The sequence below is a fragment of the Oncorhynchus nerka genome, linkage group LG3 (genome assembly GCF_034236695.1).
Source record: "Oncorhynchus nerka isolate Pitt River linkage group LG3, Oner_Uvic_2.0, whole genome shotgun sequence".
Lineage (NCBI taxonomy): Eukaryota > Metazoa > Chordata > Actinopteri > Salmoniformes > Salmonidae > Oncorhynchus > Oncorhynchus nerka.
In genome coordinates this window covers 28,488,043-28,511,599 of record NC_088398.1, presented here as the reverse complement: position 1 = coordinate 28,511,599, position 23,557 = coordinate 28,488,043, and the positions used below count along the sequence as shown (strand labels likewise).

General features: G+C 44.4%; 2 protein-coding genes across 2 annotated transcripts in view; one reads left to right on the top strand and one right to left on the bottom strand.

The window, feature by feature from the left end:
- LOC115106241 (plectin-like) overlaps positions 1-21,653 on the top strand; it is a 138,895-nt gene extending 117,242 nt beyond the window's left edge. Inside the window, 29 exon segments of the mRNA XM_065005601.1 lie at positions 476-679; positions 1,206-1,437; positions 1,793-2,019; positions 2,240-2,362; positions 2,464-2,565; positions 3,067-3,168; positions 3,362-3,526; positions 3,783-3,938; positions 4,080-4,277; positions 4,616-4,744; positions 9,822-9,992; positions 10,291-10,446; positions 10,654-10,860; positions 11,076-11,195; positions 11,352-11,521; positions 11,813-11,972; positions 12,129-12,323; positions 12,617-12,742; positions 13,049-13,192; positions 13,661-13,849; positions 14,221-14,335; positions 14,916-15,085; positions 15,229-15,391; positions 15,654-15,808; positions 15,945-16,019; positions 16,185-16,302; positions 16,593-16,747; positions 17,206-17,326; positions 19,277-21,653. Coding sequence (XP_064861673.1) covers positions 476-679; positions 1,206-1,437; positions 1,793-2,019; positions 2,240-2,362; positions 2,464-2,565; positions 3,067-3,168; positions 3,362-3,526; positions 3,783-3,938; positions 4,080-4,277; positions 4,616-4,744; positions 9,822-9,992; positions 10,291-10,446; positions 10,654-10,860; positions 11,076-11,195; positions 11,352-11,521; positions 11,813-11,972; positions 12,129-12,323; positions 12,617-12,742; positions 13,049-13,192; positions 13,661-13,849; positions 14,221-14,335; positions 14,916-15,085; positions 15,229-15,391; positions 15,654-15,808; positions 15,945-16,019; positions 16,185-16,302; positions 16,593-16,747; positions 17,206-17,326; positions 19,277-19,302 — 4,374 coding nt within the window. The 3' untranslated portion in view covers positions 19,303-21,653.
- On the bottom strand, positions 5,120-8,161 carry LOC115106300 (nuclear factor 7, brain-like). The gene is made up of 6 exons (XM_029628895.2): positions 7,699-8,161; positions 6,648-6,743; positions 6,327-6,557; positions 6,199-6,221; positions 5,999-6,126; positions 5,120-5,891 (listed from the first exon to the last, which is right to left on the bottom strand). Exons 1-6 carry the CDS (start codon positions 8,089-8,091, stop codon positions 5,368-5,370), a joined length of 1,395 nt encoding a protein of 464 aa, XP_029484755.2. The 5' UTR covers positions 8,092-8,161; the 3' UTR covers positions 5,120-5,367.
- Positions 21,654-23,557: the final 1,904 nt, after the last annotated feature.

The window sequence follows — 23,557 nt, the reverse complement described above, 5'->3', positions numbered from 1 at the left end:
TCCGTTTTCTGCTCAAATGTGCTGTTCTACTGTTCTTCCCTTGTAGATTGTTTGGCTCCGTTCATTAGTGTACTTTAATCTACTTCCTGAAAGGATAACATTGAACATTCCCACAGGTACATAAAGACATCTCTATTCTCCTAGGTAGTTAATGGAAAGTGAGACAAGGTGACCCGTTTTACCTTTCCTCTTCAACAGTTCTCAGGGATAGAAATGAGACGCCTCGTTTGTCAAACATAGCCATTTAAGTGCACTCTACAATGCCTTTACCATGCCCAAAAAGTTATCTGGGTCATATTCATTAGGTACCAAACGGAAGAAAACATGGAGGAATGACCTGAATTTGTCCAATAAGAAACTGTCCTTTTAGTTTTCAGTTTTAAAATGTTTTACTACTATGTGCCCTAAATGAATACAACCCAGATCTTTGTGTCTAGGGATCTATTTCTATGACCCCTAACCGTTTCTCACCTAGGGCCTAAGGGAGTCCATAGCAGAGCATAGACCTCTGATAGCACGGCTGTGCTCGCTGGGGAAGCGTCTGTCAGAGCTTAGTCCCGCCCAGGGGGAGGAGTTCTGTCATAGCGCCACAGAGGCTGAGGAGCAGCACAGGGCCATCAGGGACAGGGTCAGAGAGGCTGCCAATCTGCTGGAAGAGTCCCTGCCAAGATACACACAGGTGACAGTTATACACGCACTGCTGCATGAACACATGCGCACGCAAGCATGCACGAAGACTGTCTTTCGGACTCTCTGTGGTCACTAAAGATCTCATGACACTTATCGTGAGTAGGGGTGTTAACCCTGGTGTCCTGGCTAAATTCACATACCATCATGGCCACCTAATCATCCCCAGCTTACAATTGGCTCATTCATCCCCCCTCCTCTCCCCTGTAACTATTTCCCAGGTTGTTGCTGTAAGTGAGAATGTGTTCTCAGTCAAGTTACCTGGTAAAATAAGGGTTAACATTTTTAAAAAGACACACGTGCAACACAAACACACACACACCCGAAACACACGCACCCACACACACACTCATGCATAAAGAGACACACATGAAGACACACACATGGTACACGTATACTTAAATACAGAACACACAGCAGTGTTGCCAGACTGCATACTGTGAGAATAGACTATACACATGTAAACGTTTGACCATCACACACACACACAGTAACACAATGGTGTCTTGTCTCTGTAGTTGAATGAGAGGATGACGCTGATTAGAGAGAGTCTGGATCGTCTGCTTGGCCACATGCAGTCCCCAGACTCTCTGCAGGGCCACACCCCGCGCATCCAGGAGCAGCTACAGGACAACAAGCACACCCTGGCTGAGCTCTCCAAGCTGGAGCTGGGGCTGGGGAGTGTCCGGACCCAGGCTGACGAGCTCCTGGCCAACACGCTGGCAGCTGGGGACGCCTCCATCGGTACAGGTACACCCATGTCGGTTCTTTGCGTTAAACGGTTGGGAGTGCAAAGGGTGTGTAACTTTCTTTTGTGTGAGTTGTTTCCATCAATAGGGAGCTTTTCTTGTTTAGCAGCAGACATCTGGAGAGGGGAATACATGGCAGGTTTTTATCTTGAAACACCTTTGACAGAGATTCTGCATAGGTTACCTACAATGGGTTCCATTTTTTTTGGAGTGTGTAGAGAACGTAATTTGAGAGAAAATGCAGAGATGTCACTGTGACTTGCAATGTTTGTGATATGTGGTTGACATGTGTGCCATGTGTGCTAAACGACTAAAACACAATGTATTATATTGACTGTGTTCCGTGTTCTCCCTAGCGATCCAGGAGCAGGTGTCCAGCCTGACCCAGCTGTGGGAGGAGGCTCAGACGCAGGCTCAGGAGAGAGATGGCTGGCTGCTCAATCTGCTGGACCTGGCTCTCAAGTTCTGGAGCGATGTTAGTGACGTGGCGGCTGGCCTGAACGATGCCCAACAGGCTGTCCTGGACCTTAACGCCAGTAGGACAGACTCAGAGACCATCCGCCAGAGCCTGGAGACCATGCAGGTAACTGCGGCCGGTGGAGTTGTTGGTTTGATCTTAAGATTTCCAGTGAATGTGTTTTTTTCATCTTCTGTCATGTGTTTGTTTCGTCCTCTGTCAGGTACTAAGACGATCCAAGACGATGTGTTTCAACTAATGTACTTTATGCTGCCTGCTTCTATTTATCTCCCTTCTTACCGATTCCATTGTGGGGCCTCTCACCCCTGACGATCTCGCCTTACAGACACTCAGGAAGGACATTGACAGTCTACAGGGGGAGCTGGACACGCTTGGCATTCTGGGAATGGACCTGATGTCAGCATGTGGGGATACAGACAAACCTGATGTCACCAAGAGCCTAGATGAGGTGAGGAGTGAGAGGCGGTAACATTCATTTTAACATTCATTTTCCGTCAGACAATCATTTTCCAATGTGTTTTCGAAACAACTTTGTCACTGACTCCATAGCTCTACTGCACATGGAACAACCTGAGTAAACTCTGGAGTGAGTGTCACAAAACGCTGGAGGAATCTTTACAGATGGCTCTACACTACCAGGACACCATACAGGTGCGTGTGTACGGTGTGTGTGCGTTTGTACGTGCCTGTGTGTGGGAGCCGGTCACTAACATATCCGTGTTGTCACATAGCTTCGCTTGGCTGCCGCTTCTCCTCTTAACTCCCCCCAGTGCAGTGGAAATCAGCCAACAAACGCCTCTACTGGTCTTTTATGTCCATTGCAATGGCAGAAACCAGACTCTAGCTCCCTGTAATGTTGGTGATGAGTGACTGACAGACTGTGCACTTCCCTGCCAGTGGGAAACAAATGGTGTTGATGGTGTTAACTGTGAGAGACACCTGTCTATACCTGAGGTCTGGGAAGCCAGCCTCAGTGTCACCACTTATACAAGTCCGCAGGATCGCATGTTTCATTGTTCAATATGGAAGTTATTTCACCACTTCAAAATACATAGCAACTATTCATAGTCTCCTGTGACACAAACTTGTGCGTATATGAATGAATGATGTTTTTAATCACATAAAAACAATCCGTTCCTTATTTTTCCACAGGGGCTTTTCGAGTGGCTCAAGTCAGCAGAGCTGAGATCCACAGAGGAGTTCTTGGTAGGAACTGACCTGGAGTCAGTCAAAGAGCAGCTGTGTGATCTCAAGGTCAGTCTACTCTACGCAAACAGAACATACTGAAGAGCTTCCACTCTTTTCTAAACTCAAACCAAACGTTTATCATGGGAGCGAGAAGCAAGACTTTCCATAATTGTCACTTTAAGCCTTTGAGTCTTTGACAGGTCTTTCCACGTTGCCAGCTCTGTAAAGTATATGAAACCAGGTGCCCCTTTCTCCTCAGGAGTTTAAACGGGAGCTGTACCAGAAGAAGATCGAGGTGGAGAGCCTGAACCACCGCTTCGTGTGCAGGCTGTCTCCAGGCTCTGAGCGTCCCGGATCCGTCTCTCCCCTGTGTGACTTCAGACAGCGCTGGGACAGCCTGGAGGCAGAGACCGTCAGCAGACAGGTCAGACTCCACTCAATCACTCATCAATATGTGGGATCCAATTGGCTGGGACTGGTTTCCCAGACACAGATTAACACGAGTCCTGGATTAAGAAGCACTTTCCATGGAGAAATTCCATTGAGGATGTTTTTTTGGTCTCGGATAAGGCTTAGCCTGTGTTCGGAAAAACCGACGCCTGTTCAGTGTTTTTTTAAGGGTTATGTTATTGAAGAGGTCGGACAATGCGTTAATGTGTTTTCACTACTTGTGGTTGCAGCATCAGTTGGAGTGTGCTCTGCTGGGTCTGGGTCAGTTCCAGAACACTCTGGACGAGCTGCACACCTGGCTCTCCCACACAGCCGACCTCCTCCAGGGCAGCCGCCCAATCAGCATCGACCTGCAGGCATGCGAGATAGAGCTGGCCAAACACAAGGTTCGTGACTTAAATGAATCAACACAGTTTGGGATCAATGCCATTTTAATGCTTCTGACACATATGGGTGTGTGTGTTTGAGGAAGGATGCTACTAATTGGATATATTGGATATGCATGTACTATGTTCTCCACACTCTAGGTGCTGCGTAATGACGTCATGTCCCACGTGCGTACGGTGGAGTCTTTGAACCAGGCGGGGAGGGGCCTGTTGGAGGTGGGGACTGGGGACAGCCCTCATGGTCTGCACCTGCGGCTGGAGCAGCTGAACGAACGCTGGGAGTTTGTCCGCTGTGAGACAGAGCGCAGACAGCTACGGCTGGAGAACAACCTCAGTCAGGTGGGGAGAGATTGGGAATGGGGGAATAGACCAAGAGGCAAGTTAAAGGTTATTTCTTCATGGTCCCTCCATCTCTCTTTCTCATTCACTATCGCAAAGAGATGCCAAACTTTATTAGAAGTCTTAGGTCTAGCTACTTAGTAGGTTTTCGCCAAACATTGCGATATCGTTAGTCCACAGTACTGAATGATCATCTGCTCTGTGGTGCCCTCTAGGGGCCAGTGTCTGAATCCGACTAATAAGAAATATTGCAGTCGTAACAGATTACTAATTGATTGTTAAATAATTATAAATGTGGTTTTCAGAAATGTATTTATCTGAATTATTTTCTACCCTAGGTCCAAGATGTTACCATGGAGATCCAGGACCTTCTTCAGTGGTTGGAGAACACAGACCTGAGACTGTCCTCCAGTAAGACAGTGTGGGGGATGCCTGACTCTGCCAGCGAGAGGCTCAACGCACATCTGGTAAGGCCAACCCAACACCTCACACCAACTGTACCCCACCGCAGTAACCTATCTAGTAACAGCCCACTGAAACTGTCCTGTGCCTTGATGAAAAAATGATATCCAAGTTCAGAGATTCATAATAATATAGGGTGAGAACACTTTCCCCATCCAACTGCATCTCATTAAAACCCAATGTGTATTGTAATTGTATGATTTCTACAAGGTTTTGCCTCAGCTCAGAGGAACCTAATCTTTGAGTATGCACATTTACAGTGTGGCATCGAGCAACAGTGATATCTATATACCTGGATAACCCCATCTAGTAGTTGATCTCTTTAATTCAAACTTTTCATTTGAATGTGTAAATTCAAGGGTGAATTGAAAGGTGCAATGGAAAATTACATATATTATTTATTTGTGTTACTGACATTACATTTTGTTATATACTGTATCAACTGCTTGAAACACTTGTTCATTACTTCTGAGATGGCAGTGTGTCTTATATCAAAGGCGAGTTTTACTGTTAATTACATGGAGTTTGAGTCATTAACTATCTTCACAACCCTTCAGCTAGTCAGTACATGAAGTCATTACATCATTTCATATGTTAGTACATTTTGTCCTCATTTGACCCTGGCAATTTAGCTCGTTTTTGCCTTTCCTAAAAGGCGTAGTGGGCAAATCCCACTTCCACTGTTAAAGTATGGGAACATCTTTTCAGTGAATTTGTCTTTGAAGGTGCACAGGGTCGTGTTCTTGGTGAGGTCAAAGAATTTCACCTCCCCTCTGTTACAGTCCAGTTGTACTCGGATCACTCGTGGGCACTCGTCTACCTCGATCTGGACGTACGGTTTTATACCTGCTTTGTATTTCCCACAGATATATTTGATGATCCACAACCCACTCCGAGGCTCCATTTTGACCTGTGTCTTGCGTGGAATGGACTCTTTGGCTACTCCTAAGATCCAGTTATCATTATCTCCAACATCCACATCCCAGTAATGGATGCCTTTACTGTACCCTTCAGAACCCAACACTCCTACGTTAAGAAACCTTTCGGGATTGTCTGGGAGACTCTGCCTCTCGTCACAGTATGTCATAGTGGTGAGGTCATCAGAGAGGGTGAACTTAGTGGACATTGTGTTCGGATCCATGATCACAGGAGCTATAGGGATGTGTGCAGAGATGTTGTATATTAATATTGAACTATATTGGTGGGGGAGACAGTAGAGAAACACGTTTATTTTTTGGGGGGGAAGGGAATGCACTCACTGTAGTCAACAAACTCAAGCATCTTCTCCCAAACTTTGAACTTGAGAGATCCTACATGTTTGGCCATGTCAATCAGTGCTCCTGATACTACCTCAGTATCTGCAGTATCTGGGAATGTGCAGTCGGCTCTATGGTAAAAAAGGGATGGTGTCAGTGAAATGGAAAAAAATATAGATATTTAGATATATATATTGATTTACCTGTTAAGTATGGCCTTGTAGTTCTATAAAAAAAAGAATGAGGACAAACGTCACTTTTGATATCAGGTAACTGTGAGAGAAATAGTTTCACAGCAATGGGATTTGAAACATTTTGACAGACCCCTTACCTTGAGGAATGTGATATTGTCCACTTCCATTTCCTTATCGATAGCTACAATTGTCTCTGAAAGGGTTGTGATCTCTCTGGCCAATGTCTCGGCTCTTTCTCGCATCACTTCAGATTTCTTCTGTTCTTCCTCTCGCAGGGTAGCTATCTTGGCCGTCTCTTCCTCTTCTAGGAACTGCTGGAGTTTCTTAAACTCCCTCCTTATCTGCTCCTCTGCACGTTGGGCCTGGCCCTACAGTAGAAAACATTAGGCTCACTTTTCAACACTGCTCAAGTGCTCACTCCAATTCGCATGTTGCTTAAATTGTATTGCGATAGCTACCTTGATGTGCTCCTCCCAGCTTTGATGGCCCATCTTGGCTGCATTCCTGTTTGCTAGTTTGTTCTTCAAAGTGGAAACCACAGCCTGAATTTCACTCTAGATTGGAAGTGATAATTGGAACACATCTTTTTTTTTAGTTACACAACTCTGTCACACTGTAAAAAAACAAAAACATGTTGATTGAGCTTCAGAACAACCAGCTGCAGTACCGTTTTTAGTTTGCTCAACATTTAGGCATATTAGCTCAACCAACAAATGTAACGAGAAATCATATTGCAGCTGGTTGGTTGCCTGTGTTGAATGATCTGAAGCCCTCTAACCTCCTGCTGGGCTCTCCCCTGATATATTTAAAAACATTTTTCTTTTTAAAGGGTTTTGTACTTTATTCAGACAGATGCAGAATAAGGGATAGTGGGATAAATAGTTGGAAAGGTGGTGTTAAGGACTGATCCCCTCGGGGAACAGTATATGTGCATAGAACCAGGATGTTACCCCCTGGGCCAGTAACTGAAAGGTCGCTGGTTCGAATATTACTATTTCATCGCACCTATCTGGTGTATAATTTAAACGGAACAAATATATCAACAATTTCAACAATTTTACTGAGTTACAGTTCATATAAGGAAATCAGTTAATTGAAGTAAATGAATTAGGCCCTAATCTATGGATTTCCTCCAGCCTGGGAGGGCATAAGCCCATCCACTTGGAAGCCAGGCACCTACTCTGAGACGCTTTTTCAATACGGGTCCAGGACAAGACCAACGGACGGCACGTTGGGAAATCGTGTTGCCAAAGAGAGTAGATAGTGGTTTCCTCTCTGGTGATGTGCTCTCTTCGTCAACCTCCAAGATGAAATTGCGTTTGTGCAATGTCTTTTGTCATTGCCTTGAATGAATTTGTAATTTTACCCAACAAGCCTTTTCAAATTGAACTCAAAGTCCACTCAACTCACAAAATAACGCTGATTAAGACATTTATTCCGTCACTGAGGGAGATACATTGGCAGTTAAATGAAAGCAAAGGAAACAGAAAGTTTACAAAATGGTCTCACCTTCAAATCCGGCACAGCCTCCTCAATGGGATAACAGTTATGACCTTTATGTTTTTTTGATGTGTAGCAGACAACACAGATGGGCTGTTTATCATCGAAACAGAAGATTTTCATTTTCTCTCCATGCAGCCGGCAGGTATCAGATCTGATCTTTTCACCCCCCTTCTGTAAGGAATCACAGAGACTTTTTAAGGCGAGGCTTAAACCCTGCTCCTCAGATGAACACTCTGCCCTGCATGCAGGACACAGCGGATTCCCCATTTCCTTCCAGTATTTCTGCAGACACTCCTCACAGAAGCTGTGGCTGCATTTCAGGACCACAGGGTTCCTGAAGATGTCACAGCACACGGGACAAGAGAGGTGCTCCTCCAAGAGAGACAAACTGGCTGCCATTCTTTTTCACACACAGGGATCGTCTGTGCTATTCCTTCCTCGTCGATGTGAGCTGTGGCTGGATCAAAGGGCATGTTGATATGATTGAAATGGACTCCTCCCACGAGTTACCAAGAAACATAACAGAAACCAAACTCACTCTGCCTCCGTGCAGAAACTCAGTATTGGAAAATAATGTCAACTGTTTATGATTATAGCAATATGGCAAACAATTAGCAAAGGCAAAATATTGTACAAACTATTAGACATAAAACAACAAAAAACGACATTTGGTGAGGACTTTTGCCTATGTGAGCACACCTCTTTACCACTAGATGTCAGTAAGTTCCAGACACGGTGAAGACATGGAAATGATGAAGGTATTGCTTAAAACGGTGTAAACATAAAGCCATGTTCACCATTGAGACTGTTGTAATACAGTGTGTAACATTTTACCTTTACAATCTGGTGGAGAAAAGTCACCGTGAATCCCAGTCAGAGTAAACCTGTCCCAAGGTATGCTTTCATCTTATTAGCAAGCAACTCTAAGAGCTTCAACTAAATGTTATTGTCTGCCATCTCTCTCTCTCTCTCTCTCTCTCTCTCTCTCTCTCTCTCTCTCTCTCTCTCTTTAAGATGGAGCGGTAGGCAGGCAATGCGATGGACACAGGCTTAGTGATGAATTACTTATCTCACACTGTCCAATGTTCTCCCTCCCAGGCAGCCAGGAAGCTAGGAGCCTTATTAGGGCTGAGGATGGCTGTCAATCCCCCTAGGTTCTAATGAGTTTAGGCAGTTTGACATAGTGTTCTCTCTTACTATTCTCCCTGGGACTAGTCTCAGTGACAGATGCCTTCTGGAGTGCATCAAGACCACTCCACCAGTCTCACACCACTCTCAGGGTGTTACAGAGCTGACAGTACAGAGTGTCAGTGTGGTTTGCACTTCTCCAAGGGTCCTTGGGACAGGAGAGGGTGCTGGAGCCCAGTGCCTGTACCAAAATATGATCTTCCTCTTGAGCTGACAGCACAGTGTCAGTGTGCTGGGCCTAGTGTTGTAGTCAAGTCGCTAAACTGGACTTTAGTACTACAACACTGGCACTCCCCAGAGGGTCCTGAGAGAGGACCGGGTGCTAATGCTCAGTGCCTGTCCCAAAATACCCTCATCCTCTTTGTTCAATGTCACAATGCCACTGTGCTGTAGAGCTCCTCCCTGCTGCACAGACTCTGGGGAGACGGAAGGTTTTGATGGCAATGGCTCCGAGAGCATATTTAATATAGTTATCAATAGAGTATAACGGTGTCACATTTATTGCAGCCTCATATCAACCGATTTGCAAAAAGATGACAATTAGTCAATAGGCTATTTCTCTCCTGTGTTACACAGTTATGGTGGGCGGTAAAACTAGTGAGTAGATGACCGTTTGACTGCATACATAAAGAATAATATTTTGTACATTTAAAAAAAAAAATATATATATATATCAGTTTGAAAGGAAAGTGGGAGACGTACTGTATATGAGTGGACATAGTGGATGCTGAGCAGGGTTCAATCCCCCACTGCAAGGGGATGTGGTCCAGAGTCCGCTGCGTCAACCACAAGGCCTACGCCAAACTCTAGTGTCTCTTTTCAACACCCCTCTCAGGGGTTGGGTTAAATGCGGAAGACACATTTCAGTTGAAGGCCTTCAGTTGTACAACTGACTAGGTATCTCCCCTTTCCCTTTCCCTCTCTTTAACCCCCCCCCCCAGGAACTGTGTAATGAGATGGACTCCAAGCTCCATGCCTACACAGACGTGAGGAACGCCATCCGCAGGATGTTGGAGAGCAGCAACGTGACCCGGGGCTCCAGCACGGAACACAGCCTCTGTATCCTAGAGCAGAAGTGGACTACCGTCTACGGGAAAGTACAGGACCGCAAGGTGAGAGTGAGACTTCTCTTGCTCCCGGATCTACGTGCTTTAGCCAACTCCTCTGGCCATTGTTAACATCACATACAGGGTTGTGTTCACTGGGGCATGCGACAATGTTTTAGCTACAGAAAACGAAAAGGAGCATTTCTTACTGGATAAGTTCAAGTAGTCCCTCCCTTTTTCAAACAGTTTACTTCCAACCCAGATCTGGGACCAGGCTAAGTGACGCCGACTAGGGGCCTAAGAACAGGATGATGTATGTTTGTGAACGACCTGAGTAAAAGTGTGGTATCTGTTCTGTTCGTAGGCTAAGCTAACCGAAGGGTTGAGCCTGGCGAAGGAGTTCCACTGTAATGTCCAGGAGCTGCTGACCAGGATGGCCAAGTGTGAGGAGGCCATAGGAGTCCTGCCTGTCCCCAGCTTTGTCCTGGACACAGTCTATGGCCAGCTGCAAGAACACAGGGTGGGTTTGTGTGTGTGTGTCTGTGCCTGCACGTGAGTTTGTATTTGTGCATATTAGCATGCATGTGCACATGCATTTGTGTGTCTATGTGTGTGAGAGTAAAGTGTATGTTTGTGCATATGGGTGTGCATGTGCGAATTATGTCTGCGTGTATATGATAAATCATAGTGTATCCCCCCCCCCCCCCCACCACCACCACCCCCTCAGACTCTGGTGAGTGAGGTGAACTGCTACGGTGAGAAGAAGACAGTGGTGGAGACTGCAGGCTCCAGGCTGACCGAGTTGAGCAGGAAGGAGGATTGTGACGTGGTTCACAACCTGATCATGACCGTACACGACCGCTACAGGAAACTTCACCAGCGAGCCACAGAGAGGGGCCGAACACTAGAGGACGTCAAGAAGAATGCAAAACAGGTAGAGATACAGAACCATCAGATATTCTCTGAAATATAGTTTTTTTTGTCATTATTAACTATTCTGTATTTTCCACCCCACATAGTCATTTTTTCCAACATCCTCTATCTAGTAACTCATAATAACCTTCCAAACAGCTAATGCCTCAGTTTCAATAGTCCAATTTAGAAGGGCTCTCATGATAACAAGCGGGTGTAAACCCTCTAATATTTCAGTTCAGTGAATCTTGGCGCCTCCTAGTGGACTGGATGACTGAGGTGGAGCAGACGCTGGACACACATAAAGAGATTGCTGTGGACCACGAGGAAATTAAACTGCAGCTCACCGAACAGAAGGTAGGCATAAAGAAATTATATAAATAATTATAGCTCTTGTGAATATTTTTCTAGCTTGGAATGTATAATTTAAATCCATAGTTTTTACTTTTTAAATGACATATTTCACTGAACTATCCCTTTCATTCCTGTATTTTTCTGTATGTGTGCTCCTAGGACTTCCAGAAGCTTCTGCGCTCGAAGCGACCCATGTACGAGGCCACTCTAAAGAGTGGGCGGGGCCTCCATGAGAGGTCTCAGAGCGCCCAGGACAGACAGCACCTGGAGAACGTGCTCTCTGAGCTCCGGGACTCATGGGATACCATCAGTGGCAAATCCATTGAAAGGTGAGGGACACAATGCACTGATGAGGGAAATAGCATTTCCACACACCTAAAATGATTTCAAACACTGGTCCCAATTCGCTCCCTACCTCTTCCCCTAGGCCTTTGATATCTGTAGACCTGAAGTGATAGGATAGGTTCAATCCAAATAGTTGTGGACTATCCACAATTTTGCTTCCACCTTACAGATTCGCAAACATTGAAGGGTAAGGTAGAGAGTGGATTGTGATCGGAATCAGTTTGGGCAACATGGCAAGTTTGACAGAGTATATCATCCAATTACATTTTCCTCAGGCAACACAAACTGGAGGAAGCACTGCTGTTTTCAGGCAGATTCACAGACGCCCTTCAAGCCTTGAATGACTGGTTATACAGAGCAGAGCCACAGCTGGCTGAAGACGTACCTGTCGGTGGGGAAAAAGACACGGTCAACAATCTGATCGACAAGCACAAGGTCATTTTTTTATACATTCTGTGTATGTGATCCGATAAGATATTGAGGCTTTCCTATGGACACCATAAAAATGCCTTTCTTTGAGGCTTCACCTGTAAACTGTGTGACAGCAGACAGCGGACAGCTGACACTCTCTTGGACTCTCTTGTTTCTCAGGTGTTCCAGAAGGAGTTGGGGAAGCGAGCCGGGTGCATTAGGACCCTGAAGCGCTCGGTGAGGGACCTGACCAGGAGCAGCACTGCTGATGCCCATTGGTTGCAGGAGCAGATGGACGAATTGGAGGCACGCTGGGAGGACGTGTGCAAACTGTCCGTATCCAAGCAGGCCAGGCTGGAGGCAGCCCTTCAACAGGTAACTCACCATACTGTCTTATTCACATTTTATGATAACACTGACTTATCTTGTTATGTAATTGTCTCGTGTGGACAGGGTATATCAAAGTTCACATCTCGGATGAGCCCCCAAAAATCGTCCGAGACAATTTCCCACCTCTTGGACAATAAAGCCTATCCTTCCTAAACACTTTACTTAAAGCTTTGCAGGTATAATGATTTATGACTTGTTATAAACGTGCTTGAGGCTTTATGTCTTTCTCTGAAGGATGGTTTGTCTCAATTGTCCTTTCATATGTGTGTCTCTGTCAGGCTGAGAAGTTTGACAGGCTGGTCCACTCCTTCCTGGAGCATCTGGCGGAGGCAGAGAGGGTGCTGAGGTACGGGGTCATCCCTGAGGAGGAGGAAGCTCTGCTGGCCTTCCGCAAACAGCATGAGGTAGGTAGACGTGTAGGCCTAATATGACTGTAGCCTCCATTATTAAGGTGTATAAATAGCATAATAACAATTAACATCAGGGCTTGTAGAGGTTGCAAAATACAAGTTATAAAAGCCTGATACTTTATCTAGCTTTTTATATGAATAATTATAGTAATAATAATAATAATAATAATAGGTCATGGAAATTACAAAGCATTTTTCAAGAACCCAAAGTTGCTTTAAAATTGTAGACATGAAAAACAAGAAACTGAAATCAAAACAAAACAATGCCAAACGAGCTCTGCGTTTATGCCCTGTGTCTAGGAGTCAATCACTTCCCTGCGCTCCCAGGAGATGGAGCTAGAGAGCATCCGGTGTCTGAATGAGGAAATCCTGTCCTCCTGTCACCCAGACTCCATCATCACACTCAAGTCCTGGATCAGCGTCACCAAGACCCGCTACGAAGAGGTGCGTCCACTCTTACCTACTTGGGACTTACGTAGGACAAAAATATAATAACTATGACTTGAGCGTTGTAGCCTTATTTCTCAGAGGTATTTAAATTAGCCTTTGCGGAGTCGCCAGAAAACACTAACATCCGGTTTTCAGGGATACAGTATTTTACAGCCAAACATTCTGCTTCCCCTAAAAACTGAAGTGGGAACTCTGCTCAGGCATCTTTCTACGCCTGCTACACTAGGTTATATTTACATTGACCCCCCCCCCAAAAAAAACTGTGAATGTTTGATCCATTTTGAAGAAAAATTATGTTTTTGTTGCTGCTTTGGCAGCCTGTCAGTCAATCTGCAGTCAGTCTGCAGTTAGTCATTTTCTGTTAGGTGGTCTCGCTGATTCCCTGTAGACAACACAGAATCCAGGTGTGACTTTTTGCTGGTGTTCCCCCTCTCTCTCTCTCTCTCTCTCTCTCTGATTCAGGTGCAGACTTGGGCCCAGCAGCAGGGCCAGAGGATCCAGGCCAGCCTATCTGCTCTGGAGGATGAGCGGGAGAAGCTACAGCGCCTACTGGACTGGATCTCATCCGCCGAGGAGGCCCTCAACCTCAGAGACCAGGAGCCACCGGCTGAGAGCATAGAACACAACCAGGAACTCATCGCCCAACACATGGTATCGTGCATAAACACACAGTCTCAAACCACATAAACACACAGTCTCAAACCATGCAGAGCACAGAACTAACAAACACAGCTAAACAGTTCCAATTCACATAGTATACAATTACCAAATAAATTGACATTTTACATTTTTGTAATTTAGCAGACACTCTTACCGTTAGTTTGTGCATTCATCTTAAGAGCTAGGTGGGAAAACCACATATATTTCCCACAATAAAGTAGCTATCAGCGAAGTCAGAGCTATTAAGGGGGAAAAAAGTAAAGTGCGAGTATTAGTTCACAAAATACTATTTACATTTTTTTTACAGACTCAAATACTTTTTTTGTTAAAGACTATTAATAACTCACCATTCCTACCTCCAGGTATTCATGGAGGAGCTGAACCGAAAACTACCAGAGGTTGAACATGCCACTAAATCCTGCAAAGAGAAGCTGATCCCCAAACAGCAGGCTTCACCGTGCCGCAAGGCACTGACAAGTAAGTGAAGGGTTAGGGTTAGCAACCACTTGGCTTCGGGACTTTGTATTTTATTGAATAACTGTTTTACTTACGGCTCTAATCTGAGCCATATTAAAATGTTGACGTGTCCGTTTTTTGAGGGATTATGTGAAATATGGACAAATTTTACATTAAAGGCCCAATGCAGTCAAACACGTAATTGTCCTGTGTTTTATATATATATTTCCACGCTATGAAGTTGGAATAATACTGTGAAATTGTGAAAATTATGATAATGCCCTTCTCGTGTAAGAGTTTTGGACTGCCTATTGACATCACCAGGCGGTAAATTACTGAAAAGACTAAAGAGAGTTCCAAACCTCTCGGTCAATAACTGCTTGTTTTCAGTCCCCCCTCCCCCCAATCAGATCACTCCCAGACAGTCCTTGATAAATTCTTGCTTGAGAAATTGTTCTTTGCTATTTTTGTATATTTTTTTCCCCAGAAATGATTTTATATTGAGATAAAAATGTATATATAGGTATGTTAATGTAAAATGTTCCTTGAAGTTTGTATCTACTAAGCTAATTGAGGTATCCATCTTCTGTGTTTGCTCCAGAGAGGAGGAGCACTCTGAAACTCCAGCCTACAGTAATCCCTCTCCCCCTGGAGAACCTGGACCCTCAGACCCCTCAGCTGTGTCAGCTGGTCAGCCACTGGCAGAAACTCTGGCTCCTGGCTCTGGCCAGACAGGGCCGCCTAGAGCAGCACGAGCAGGGACTCCAAGAGGTGACTGGCACAACATACTGCCACCGATGTGTTAGCTCTAGTTCGTTAGTTTCCCTTTCAATAGCTTCAAAACCGGACATAAATTACTCGTTGTACAGTGTTAATATCATTTGTCGCTAATATTATTGATTCTCAACAAACAGATGGAGGAATTTGTGAATTTCGACTTCAACGTCTGGCGAAAGCGCTACATGCAGTGGATCAGCCACCTCAAGTCTCGGATCCTAGATGTGTTCCGAAACATCGACAGGGACCAGGATGGACGAATCAGCAAGAAGGAGTTAATTGACAACGTCCTGGCATCCAGTAAGCCCTGCCCCCATCCCCACTCCCAGCCTCTCAGCATCTGTCCCTCAAGCCCTACGTTCATTTACTCAACGCCCATTCATTATTGATTTGATTCATGTATAAAACTGCCACTTGGCACTAATGTCCTGGAGAGAACGATGGCCTTACTAAATCAGCATAAAACTTTGATCAGTCTGTTATTAAAATGTTATTGAAATTTCAACTTCCATCACTGATTCAAAGTCTAAAACTTGAACAAATCCACATATTACCTTTTTAGAATTCCCCACCAACTCCCTGGAGATGAATGCAGTGGCCAATATCTTTGACATGAATGGGGACGGCTTCATTGACTACTATGAGTTTGTGAGTGCCCTCCATCCCAGCCGGGATCCCTACAGGAGGACGCTAGATGCAGATCAGATCAACGAGGAGGTGATATGTCTCTCAGAGTTGTTTTCATGCCCATGATCTTCAACGATGTAACAGCATACAGTTCAACGTATTACACCTAACCACAGTTGGGTTTGATGAAAGTTGTCTGACTGACTGACTCCCGTATCTCCCTCAGGTGGGTCGACAGGTGTCTCAGTGCAACTGTCCCAAGAGGTTCCAGGTGGAGCAGATCAGTGCCAACCGCTACAGGGTGAGGGACATTTAACCTTTGACCTTTTGATTGTATGTAGGTCATTGGAACAAGGAACATGTGTTTAACTGAACCCAGTGAAAATGTTGGTTATAGGGTTGTTAATGCCTTGATTAATGCCAGACTATTAAAACCAGTTATGTTTTTTGTTGGTCTCTGCTGTAGTTTGGGGATTCCCAACAGTTGCGGATGGTGCGTATCCTGCGCAGTACCCTGATGGTACGGGTGGGAGGAGGCTGGACAGCACTTGATGAATTCCTGGTCAAGAACGACCCTTGTAGAGGTTAGTGGAGACTTAAAGTGCAGTAGGACCGTATAATTCTCAAAAATAAGGTTTTAACTTATCTTGGATGTTGTCATTTCATCCAAACCGTTTTGAAGTTTGTTAGCTGGTTATTTAGCAACGTCCAGAAAGCATGGGGACAGAGGCCGTGGGGACCTAAGAGGAACTCTGTAGAGCTCTTTCCCCATGCTTTTAATACAATCAATTTCCACTAGCATTGCATCCACTACATCCTCCAAAAATGAAGCCAGATTCATAATGACCATTGACATCTGTTACTTATGTCACAGTGAAAGGTCGGACGAACCTAAAGATAAAGGAGAAGTACTTGTTCGACAACTCTCGGAGAGGAGGCTCATCTAAAACCCTGACGGTCAGCAGGTCCAACTCCAGCCTGAGTCTCTACAGCAGCGCCTCGGCTCCTAGCAGCCCCCTAACACGCAAGGTAAGATCTCCTCCATCGTAGTGTACTACCAGACCCAGAAACAGTCACATCACTAACTGTGTATAAGCCTACAAACCAACAAGGTAAGCATGCCGCTGTAACTTTGTACTAGCCCCAAACCAACACACTCTGTTGGGGCATCAGGTAACCTAGTGGTTAGAGCGTTGGGCCAGTAACTGAAAGGTTGCTAGCTTGAATCCCTGAGCTGACGAGGTAAGAATCTGTCGTTCTGCCCCTGAACAAGGTAGTTAACCCACTGTTCATATGCCATCATTGTAAATAAGAATTTGTTCTTAACTGACTTGCCTAGTTAAATAAATGTCAAATAAATAGATAAAAACAACACACTCTCCTTTGTAGTAGTATGGTAGTCCTCAAAGCAATAAGGTAAGCTCACCTATTCATGTCATTGAGATGGCTAGTATCATGGTTAACTCATCTCTAAGCCTATGTTCCAGGCCTTACTGCGGAGGAGTCTCTCAGGTGACCGCTGCATCCGGCCCAGGAGCTCCATAGCTGCTCTGGGGTCAGATCTACAGTTCTCCACTGCGGGGGATGACGATTCTCTTTCACCATCAGGTGTGTACAGTAAATAAACCCTCTGTGAATGGAAATGGACTTGAAATTATAGTGAAGTTCAAATGAGTTCAACATGATCCCTACAAATCAGCTGGGCTAGACAGCTAGACAATCTGGACCCTCTCTTTCTAAAATGATCTGCCAAAATTGTTGCAAACCCTATTCAACCTCTCTTTTGTACCTTCTGAGATCCCCAAAGATTGGAAAGCTGCCGCGGTCATCCCCCTCTTCAAAGGGGGAGACACTCTAAACTGTTATAGACCTATATCCATCCTGCCCTGCCTTTCTAAAATCTTCGAAAGCCATACTTTTTCCACCGTACCTTCTCCACTATGCAATCTGGTCTCCGAGCTGGTTATGGGTGCATCTCAGCCACGCTCAAGGTTTTAAACGATATCATAACCGCCATCGATAAAAGACAGTACTGTGCAGCCGTCTTCATCGACCTGGCCAAGGCTTTCAATTCTGCCAATCACCGCATTCTTATCAGCAGACTCAATAGCCTTGGCTTCTCAAATGACTGCCTCGCCTGTTTCACCAACTACTTCTCAGATAGAGTTCAGTATGTCAAATTGGAGGGCCTGTTGTCCGGACCTCTGGCAGTCTCTATGGGGGTGCCACAGGGTTCAATTCTCGGGCCGACTCTTTTCTCTGAATATATATCAATGATGTTGTTCTTGCTGCTGGTGATTCTCTGATCCACCTCTACGCAGACAACACCATTCTGTATACTTCTGGCCCTTCTTTGGACACTGTGTTAACAACCCTTCAGACGAGCTTCATATCATACAACTCTCCTTCCGTGGCCTCCAACTGCTTTTAAATGACAGTAAAACTAAGTGCGTGGTCTTCAACCAATTGCTGCCCGCACCCTCCCTCCCGACTATCATCACAACTCTGGACGGTTCTGACCTAGAATATGTGGACATCTACAAATACCTAGGTGTCTGGTTAGACTGTAAACTCTCCTTCCAGACTCACATTAAGCATCTCCAATCCAAAATTAAATCTCAAATCGGCTTCCCATTTCGCAACAAAGCCTCCTTCACTCATGCCGCCAAACATACCCTCATAAAACGGACTATCCTTCCTATCCTTGACTTGGACGTTGTCATTTACAAAATAGCCCCCAACACTCTACTCAGCAAACTGAATGTAGTCTATCACAGTGCCATCCGTTTTATCACCAAAGCCCCATATACTACCCACCACTGCAACCTGTATACTCGTTGGCTGGCCCTCACTACATATCTGTCAACAAACCCACTGGCTCCAGGTCATCTTTAAGTCTTTGCTAGGTAAAGCCCCACCTTATCTCAGCTCACTGGTCACTGGTCACCATAGCAACACCCACCCGCATGGTATATATTGCACTGGTCATCCCCAAAGCCAACACTTCCTTTGGCCGCCTTTCCTTCCGGTTCTCTACTGCCAATGACTGGAACAAATTGCAAAAATCTCTGACGCTGGAGTCTTTCATCTCCCTCTCTAACTTTAAGCATCAGCTGTCAGAACAGCTTACCGATCACTGTACCTGTACACAGCCAATCTGTAAATAGCACACCCAACTACCTCATCCCCATATTATTACTTACCCTCTTGCTCTTTTGCACCCCAGTATCTCTACTTGCACATCATCATCTGCACATCTATCACTCCAGTATTAATGCTAAGTTGTAATTATTTCAACCTATATGACCTATTTATTGCCTACCTCCCTACTCTTCTACATTTGCACACACTGTACATAGGTTTTTCTATTTTTATTTTCTTATGTGTTATTGATTTTACGTTTGTTTATGTGTAACTCTGTGTTGTTGTTGTTGTCGCACTGCTTTGCTTTATCTTGGCCAGGTCACAGTTGTAAATGAGAACTTGTTCTCAACTGACCTACCTGGTTAAATAAAGGTGAAATAAAGAAATACAAATGATGGCTTTTGTATTTTTCAGAGGAAGCTGAAAGACTGCCCACATGATGAGGAAGGTATGTCCACAACGCGCATCATGTGAATGCTACAGTGATGAGCTCCACTACAGCCTTGGGGTCCAGAGAGAGAGAGAGAGCGAGAGACCAACAAGACAAGGCCTCAGTCACAAACTCCACAACCTTCAGAAAGTGATACAAAAGGGCCAGATACACTATTGAACACTGTGTTTGCAGGCTCTCTGGAGAGCCTTCGATTGGTCAGCTAGGGATCTGGACATGACCTCTGACCTAAACCTGGACATAACCCACTACTCTCCTCTCTGAGTCGTTATATTGATATAGTCATCATTTCGATCATCTGAACAACTTCGATACTGGCTTTCCGAATATGACAGTATCCGAGGATAAAGATATTGGAACAGTCTGCATGGATACGAATTGCATGACGGCTATCGACAAAGCTTACAATCTACAACATTTGTTTTACCCCTGCATCCTTATAATGATGTCAGGGCAAGCTGCGATCAAGCAACGGTGTGTCCTGAAGCCTCAAAACTCTGCAAGAACAAACGTGTGTATTAGCAGCAACTGGATCATGGTTTTCTAAGCTATATGAAGTCAGGGTTTCATCAGCGACCGTCATAATTAGTTCCCTTATGTTACTGTGTGTACTGCATTTCTCCTTTGAAGTAAGTGGGTCTGTAAAATGCGCTCAAATGCAAGTACGTGAAGTTGTGCTAGTAGACGCTGTATTTAGTAACAAGACACAGACCGTCCAAAGGATGATGCCAAAGCCTACAGAGCCAATGGTTCCATCATCTTTCACCGTTGTAATTCTTTTCCCATGACATAATAGGAAACACTAGCCTGGTCCCAGATCTGCTTGTACTGTTTTCGCCAATAGCGTCCATAGGAGTTTGCAAGCCAGCACAAACAGATCTGGCACCAGGCTAAGGAAAAACTGCTGGCGGGGCCACATTGCTGTTTCAAGTTACAACTTCAACCTAAACAGACGCTACACTGTCAGTGTAACGGTCGCTTTTTAACGTCCTGTAAGTGTTGTTTTAAATGCTACATTTTAAGGTCAAAACATGTATGAAGATGGGCATGGGTCATTGTTTTGTTGAGATTATTTTCTCAGGTTTGGTTTTGCCCTTTTGATGTTTAAGGGTTGAATGTCTACGTGGAACATTACTGTGAGATTGTAGATGTACTTTTTATGTCACCGCTGAGAAGCCACTGGAGGTTTTATATGGCGGGACATGTTGAAGGGCAAGTTGTGTTCTTCACACATGAACTTCTCAGCCATGGAATGCACTTTTTCTTTGGTTTGGTTCTGTATGTGTGTGTCACTTTTTGTGATTTAATTCACTTAGTTTCAGTGTTTGGGACTAGAGAAATAGACGGGAGTTTATTTGATTTCTGATGAACAACTGGAGGGTTTCGCAGGGTGTGGCCCTCCCAAAATACAAAAGTGTAGTTCTCAATGAGATCCTGGCTTTCTTTCCTCCATTCGGTCTTAATTCGGACTATTTTAGGCAAAGCAACACATTCATTTATGTCTCTTTCCTCCTTTTGAGCCTAGGCAGAAAAGCAAAATGTCCCACCTATAGCAAACGTTCCCCACGTGTGTCTCAAACAATTACACCTCTGCGTACAACAACTGTCAGACAGAGGATTGATGCCGCTCACCATGACTGTGCCGGTGCTACAATTCATATCAATATTATAAACCCCAAAGAAAACTGTATATCATGTGACCCGCTTGTGAAAGTCTACACCCTCAACTCTACCTCAGACAGATGAGGTGTGAGGCTTGAGGCTGACGATGTCCTAAAACGGACAACGTACAAATATTTTGTCTATAGGTGGCATCTGGACTTGTCCCTGCTTAATCTTGTATCATGCTTGCCTTCTCTATGGTTTACAGTATATCTGGTAAATTGTACCACTGTAAGCAAGTGTGTGTATGTTACCACTGTTAGCACGTGTGTGTATGTTACCACTGTTAGCACGTGTGTGTATGTTACCACTGTTAGCACGTGTGTGTATGTTACCACTGTTAGCACGTGTGTGTATGTTACCACTGTTAGCACGTGTGTGTATGTTACCACTGTTAGCACGTGTGTGTATGTTACCACTGTTAGCACGTGTGTGTATGTTACCACTGTTAGCACGTGTGTGTATGTTACCACTGTTAGCACGTGTGTGTATGTTACCACTGTTAGCACGTGTGTGTATGGGCATGTGTTAAGTATGGGTTTTCATTTTTTTTATTGAGACTGGTCCAAGAAAGGTACAAGCTTACATGACAAAAGCAGTGGATTGTGTAGACTAAGGTTTGGGCTTATGCAGTTCTGATTAAGAAAAACAAAAAACTAAATTTCGAACTCCTTTGTTTCCGATTCATTCCATTGTCATTTTACGCTTCAATGTGAGAATGTTGGGCAATACAGAATCTCAATGTACTGTAAAACACAATATCCAGATTCCTCTACTGCTATGCACCCCTATCTTTCTGTACTGTACATGTCAATTTCTATATCCAGCGCTTGTTCTGGTATCTAATTTAGGAACACTGTAGAAGAATGAAACTAATAATGTTTTAAGTCCATTGTAAAATAAACCATTTGTAATGAAATTAAGATAATTTTAAATATTTTATTGCACACTTACTTTTTAGCGTTGATTTCCTATCATTTATTTCTGACCATGAGACATCATCACTGCTACATTTAAACACATGGGGTTCAAAACCTCCTTTTTAATTCAAATGTTCTCATATTTAAATGTTACAGAGAAGTGACACGGGGGCTCGTAAATGTATGCATAGTGTACTCTATGTTAGTACTCTGTGAAATCATTTAGAGACAGGAAAACATCCTGATGGCATCGGCTAGCATGAACCGGGTACTGAAGGATGCTGGGTCACGATGCACACATAAAATCGAGGAAGAAGCTATTCTTAGTCTCAAATGATCATGTCTTTTGTTCCTGTACCTAATATGAGTGTAGAAAGAGCAACATCTAACATAATACCCAGGTGGTCGTCTTACTCTGTAACCTTTGTTTTTGGCTTTCTCCAAACTCAGACCCTTCATGTCCAACGTCCTATTAATGCATGTCAGCCAAAACGCACAAATATGTATTGTGCAAAATGGAGCCACAAAGACAAAGGCAGAAAGAGAGAAGGGGAAGAAAACGGTCAATTGTGTTTCCACACACACACAGCCAGCACCAACTCAGGTCATGAGAGTGACCTGCTTGACCGGCTTGGCCTGAAGTGAAACCACCATGGTGCCCTGTGGCTGGACTTGTGTTCTGTGGCTGGACTTGTGTCCAGCCCGCGAGTGCCCACCAGGCCTGGGTTCAAATAGTGGTTGCTTTCTCTCAAATACTTTGATCTAGGGCTCTATTCAATCTGTAAAGCTGAAGCGTTCCAGTGAATGTGCCCGGTGAGAGCGATGAGAGCAAATTCCTCCAGGTCAATCATGGGCTCCTTCGTCTGCACAGTCGAGTGTGAGTTTCTTTCGTCCTACTTGGCAGACTCAACACTCTCACTGTGCTGGTAATGAAGTAAAGAACAGTCCGAACAATGCCTTGCAGCTTGGATCCCTTCCCAAAGACAGGAAAGAGCTAACTTAATGAGAGACCAGTGAACTGTGTTACTGAGGATGGTTCACGATTCACAGCCAAACACTGCCTGACATCCACCTTAATCCCATGGCTATAGGGCACATGAATCTGACAAAACCAGCCTGGATTGCAAATAGTAAATCTGAGCAAATAGTAACAAAGGCATTTTTGTAACTCTAGAACTTTATCAGACAAGAAGTATAAGCCCTGCGGGTGGCCGGTATTTTTTAAATTTATTTAACTAGGCAAGTCAGTTAAGAACAAATTCTTATTTTCATTGAGAGCCTAGGTTAACTGCCTGTTCAGGTTCAGAACAACAGATTTGTACCTTGTCAGCTCAGAGATTTGAACTTGCAACCTTCTGGTTACTAGTCCAACACAATCTAACCACTAGGCTACCCTGCCACCCAGGTATGTAGGAGGAATGGGGAGGGCTCAGAGAACAAACGTGGTTGTTAGTTTATTTGTCACTTTTTTGTTTTGGGGAATTCACAGCACATGCTAAAAAAATAATCAAATTAAATAATTAAATAATAAACAGTATGTTTTCGTAACTCCAGAACTTTATCAGCAGAGAACAATTAAAAGTATACGCCCTGCAATAAAAACTTGTGAAATATAATTGTGACAAAGAATATTGACAACAAATGTGCAGAGGTAACGGATGT

Coding starts and splice junctions, on each gene's coding strand:
- LOC115106300 (XM_029628895.2), bottom strand. CDS start 8,091: ATGGCAGCCAGTTTGTCTCTCTTGGAGGAGCACCTCTCTTGTCCCGTG. Junction 6,558..6,647: donor GCTGGGAGGAGCACATCAAG/GTAGCTATCGCA, acceptor TTTCTACTGTAG/GGCCAGGCCCAACGTGCAGA. Junction 6,127..6,198: donor TACAAGGCCATACTTAACAG/GTAAATCAATAT, acceptor TTTTTACCATAG/AGCCGACTGCACATTCCCAG.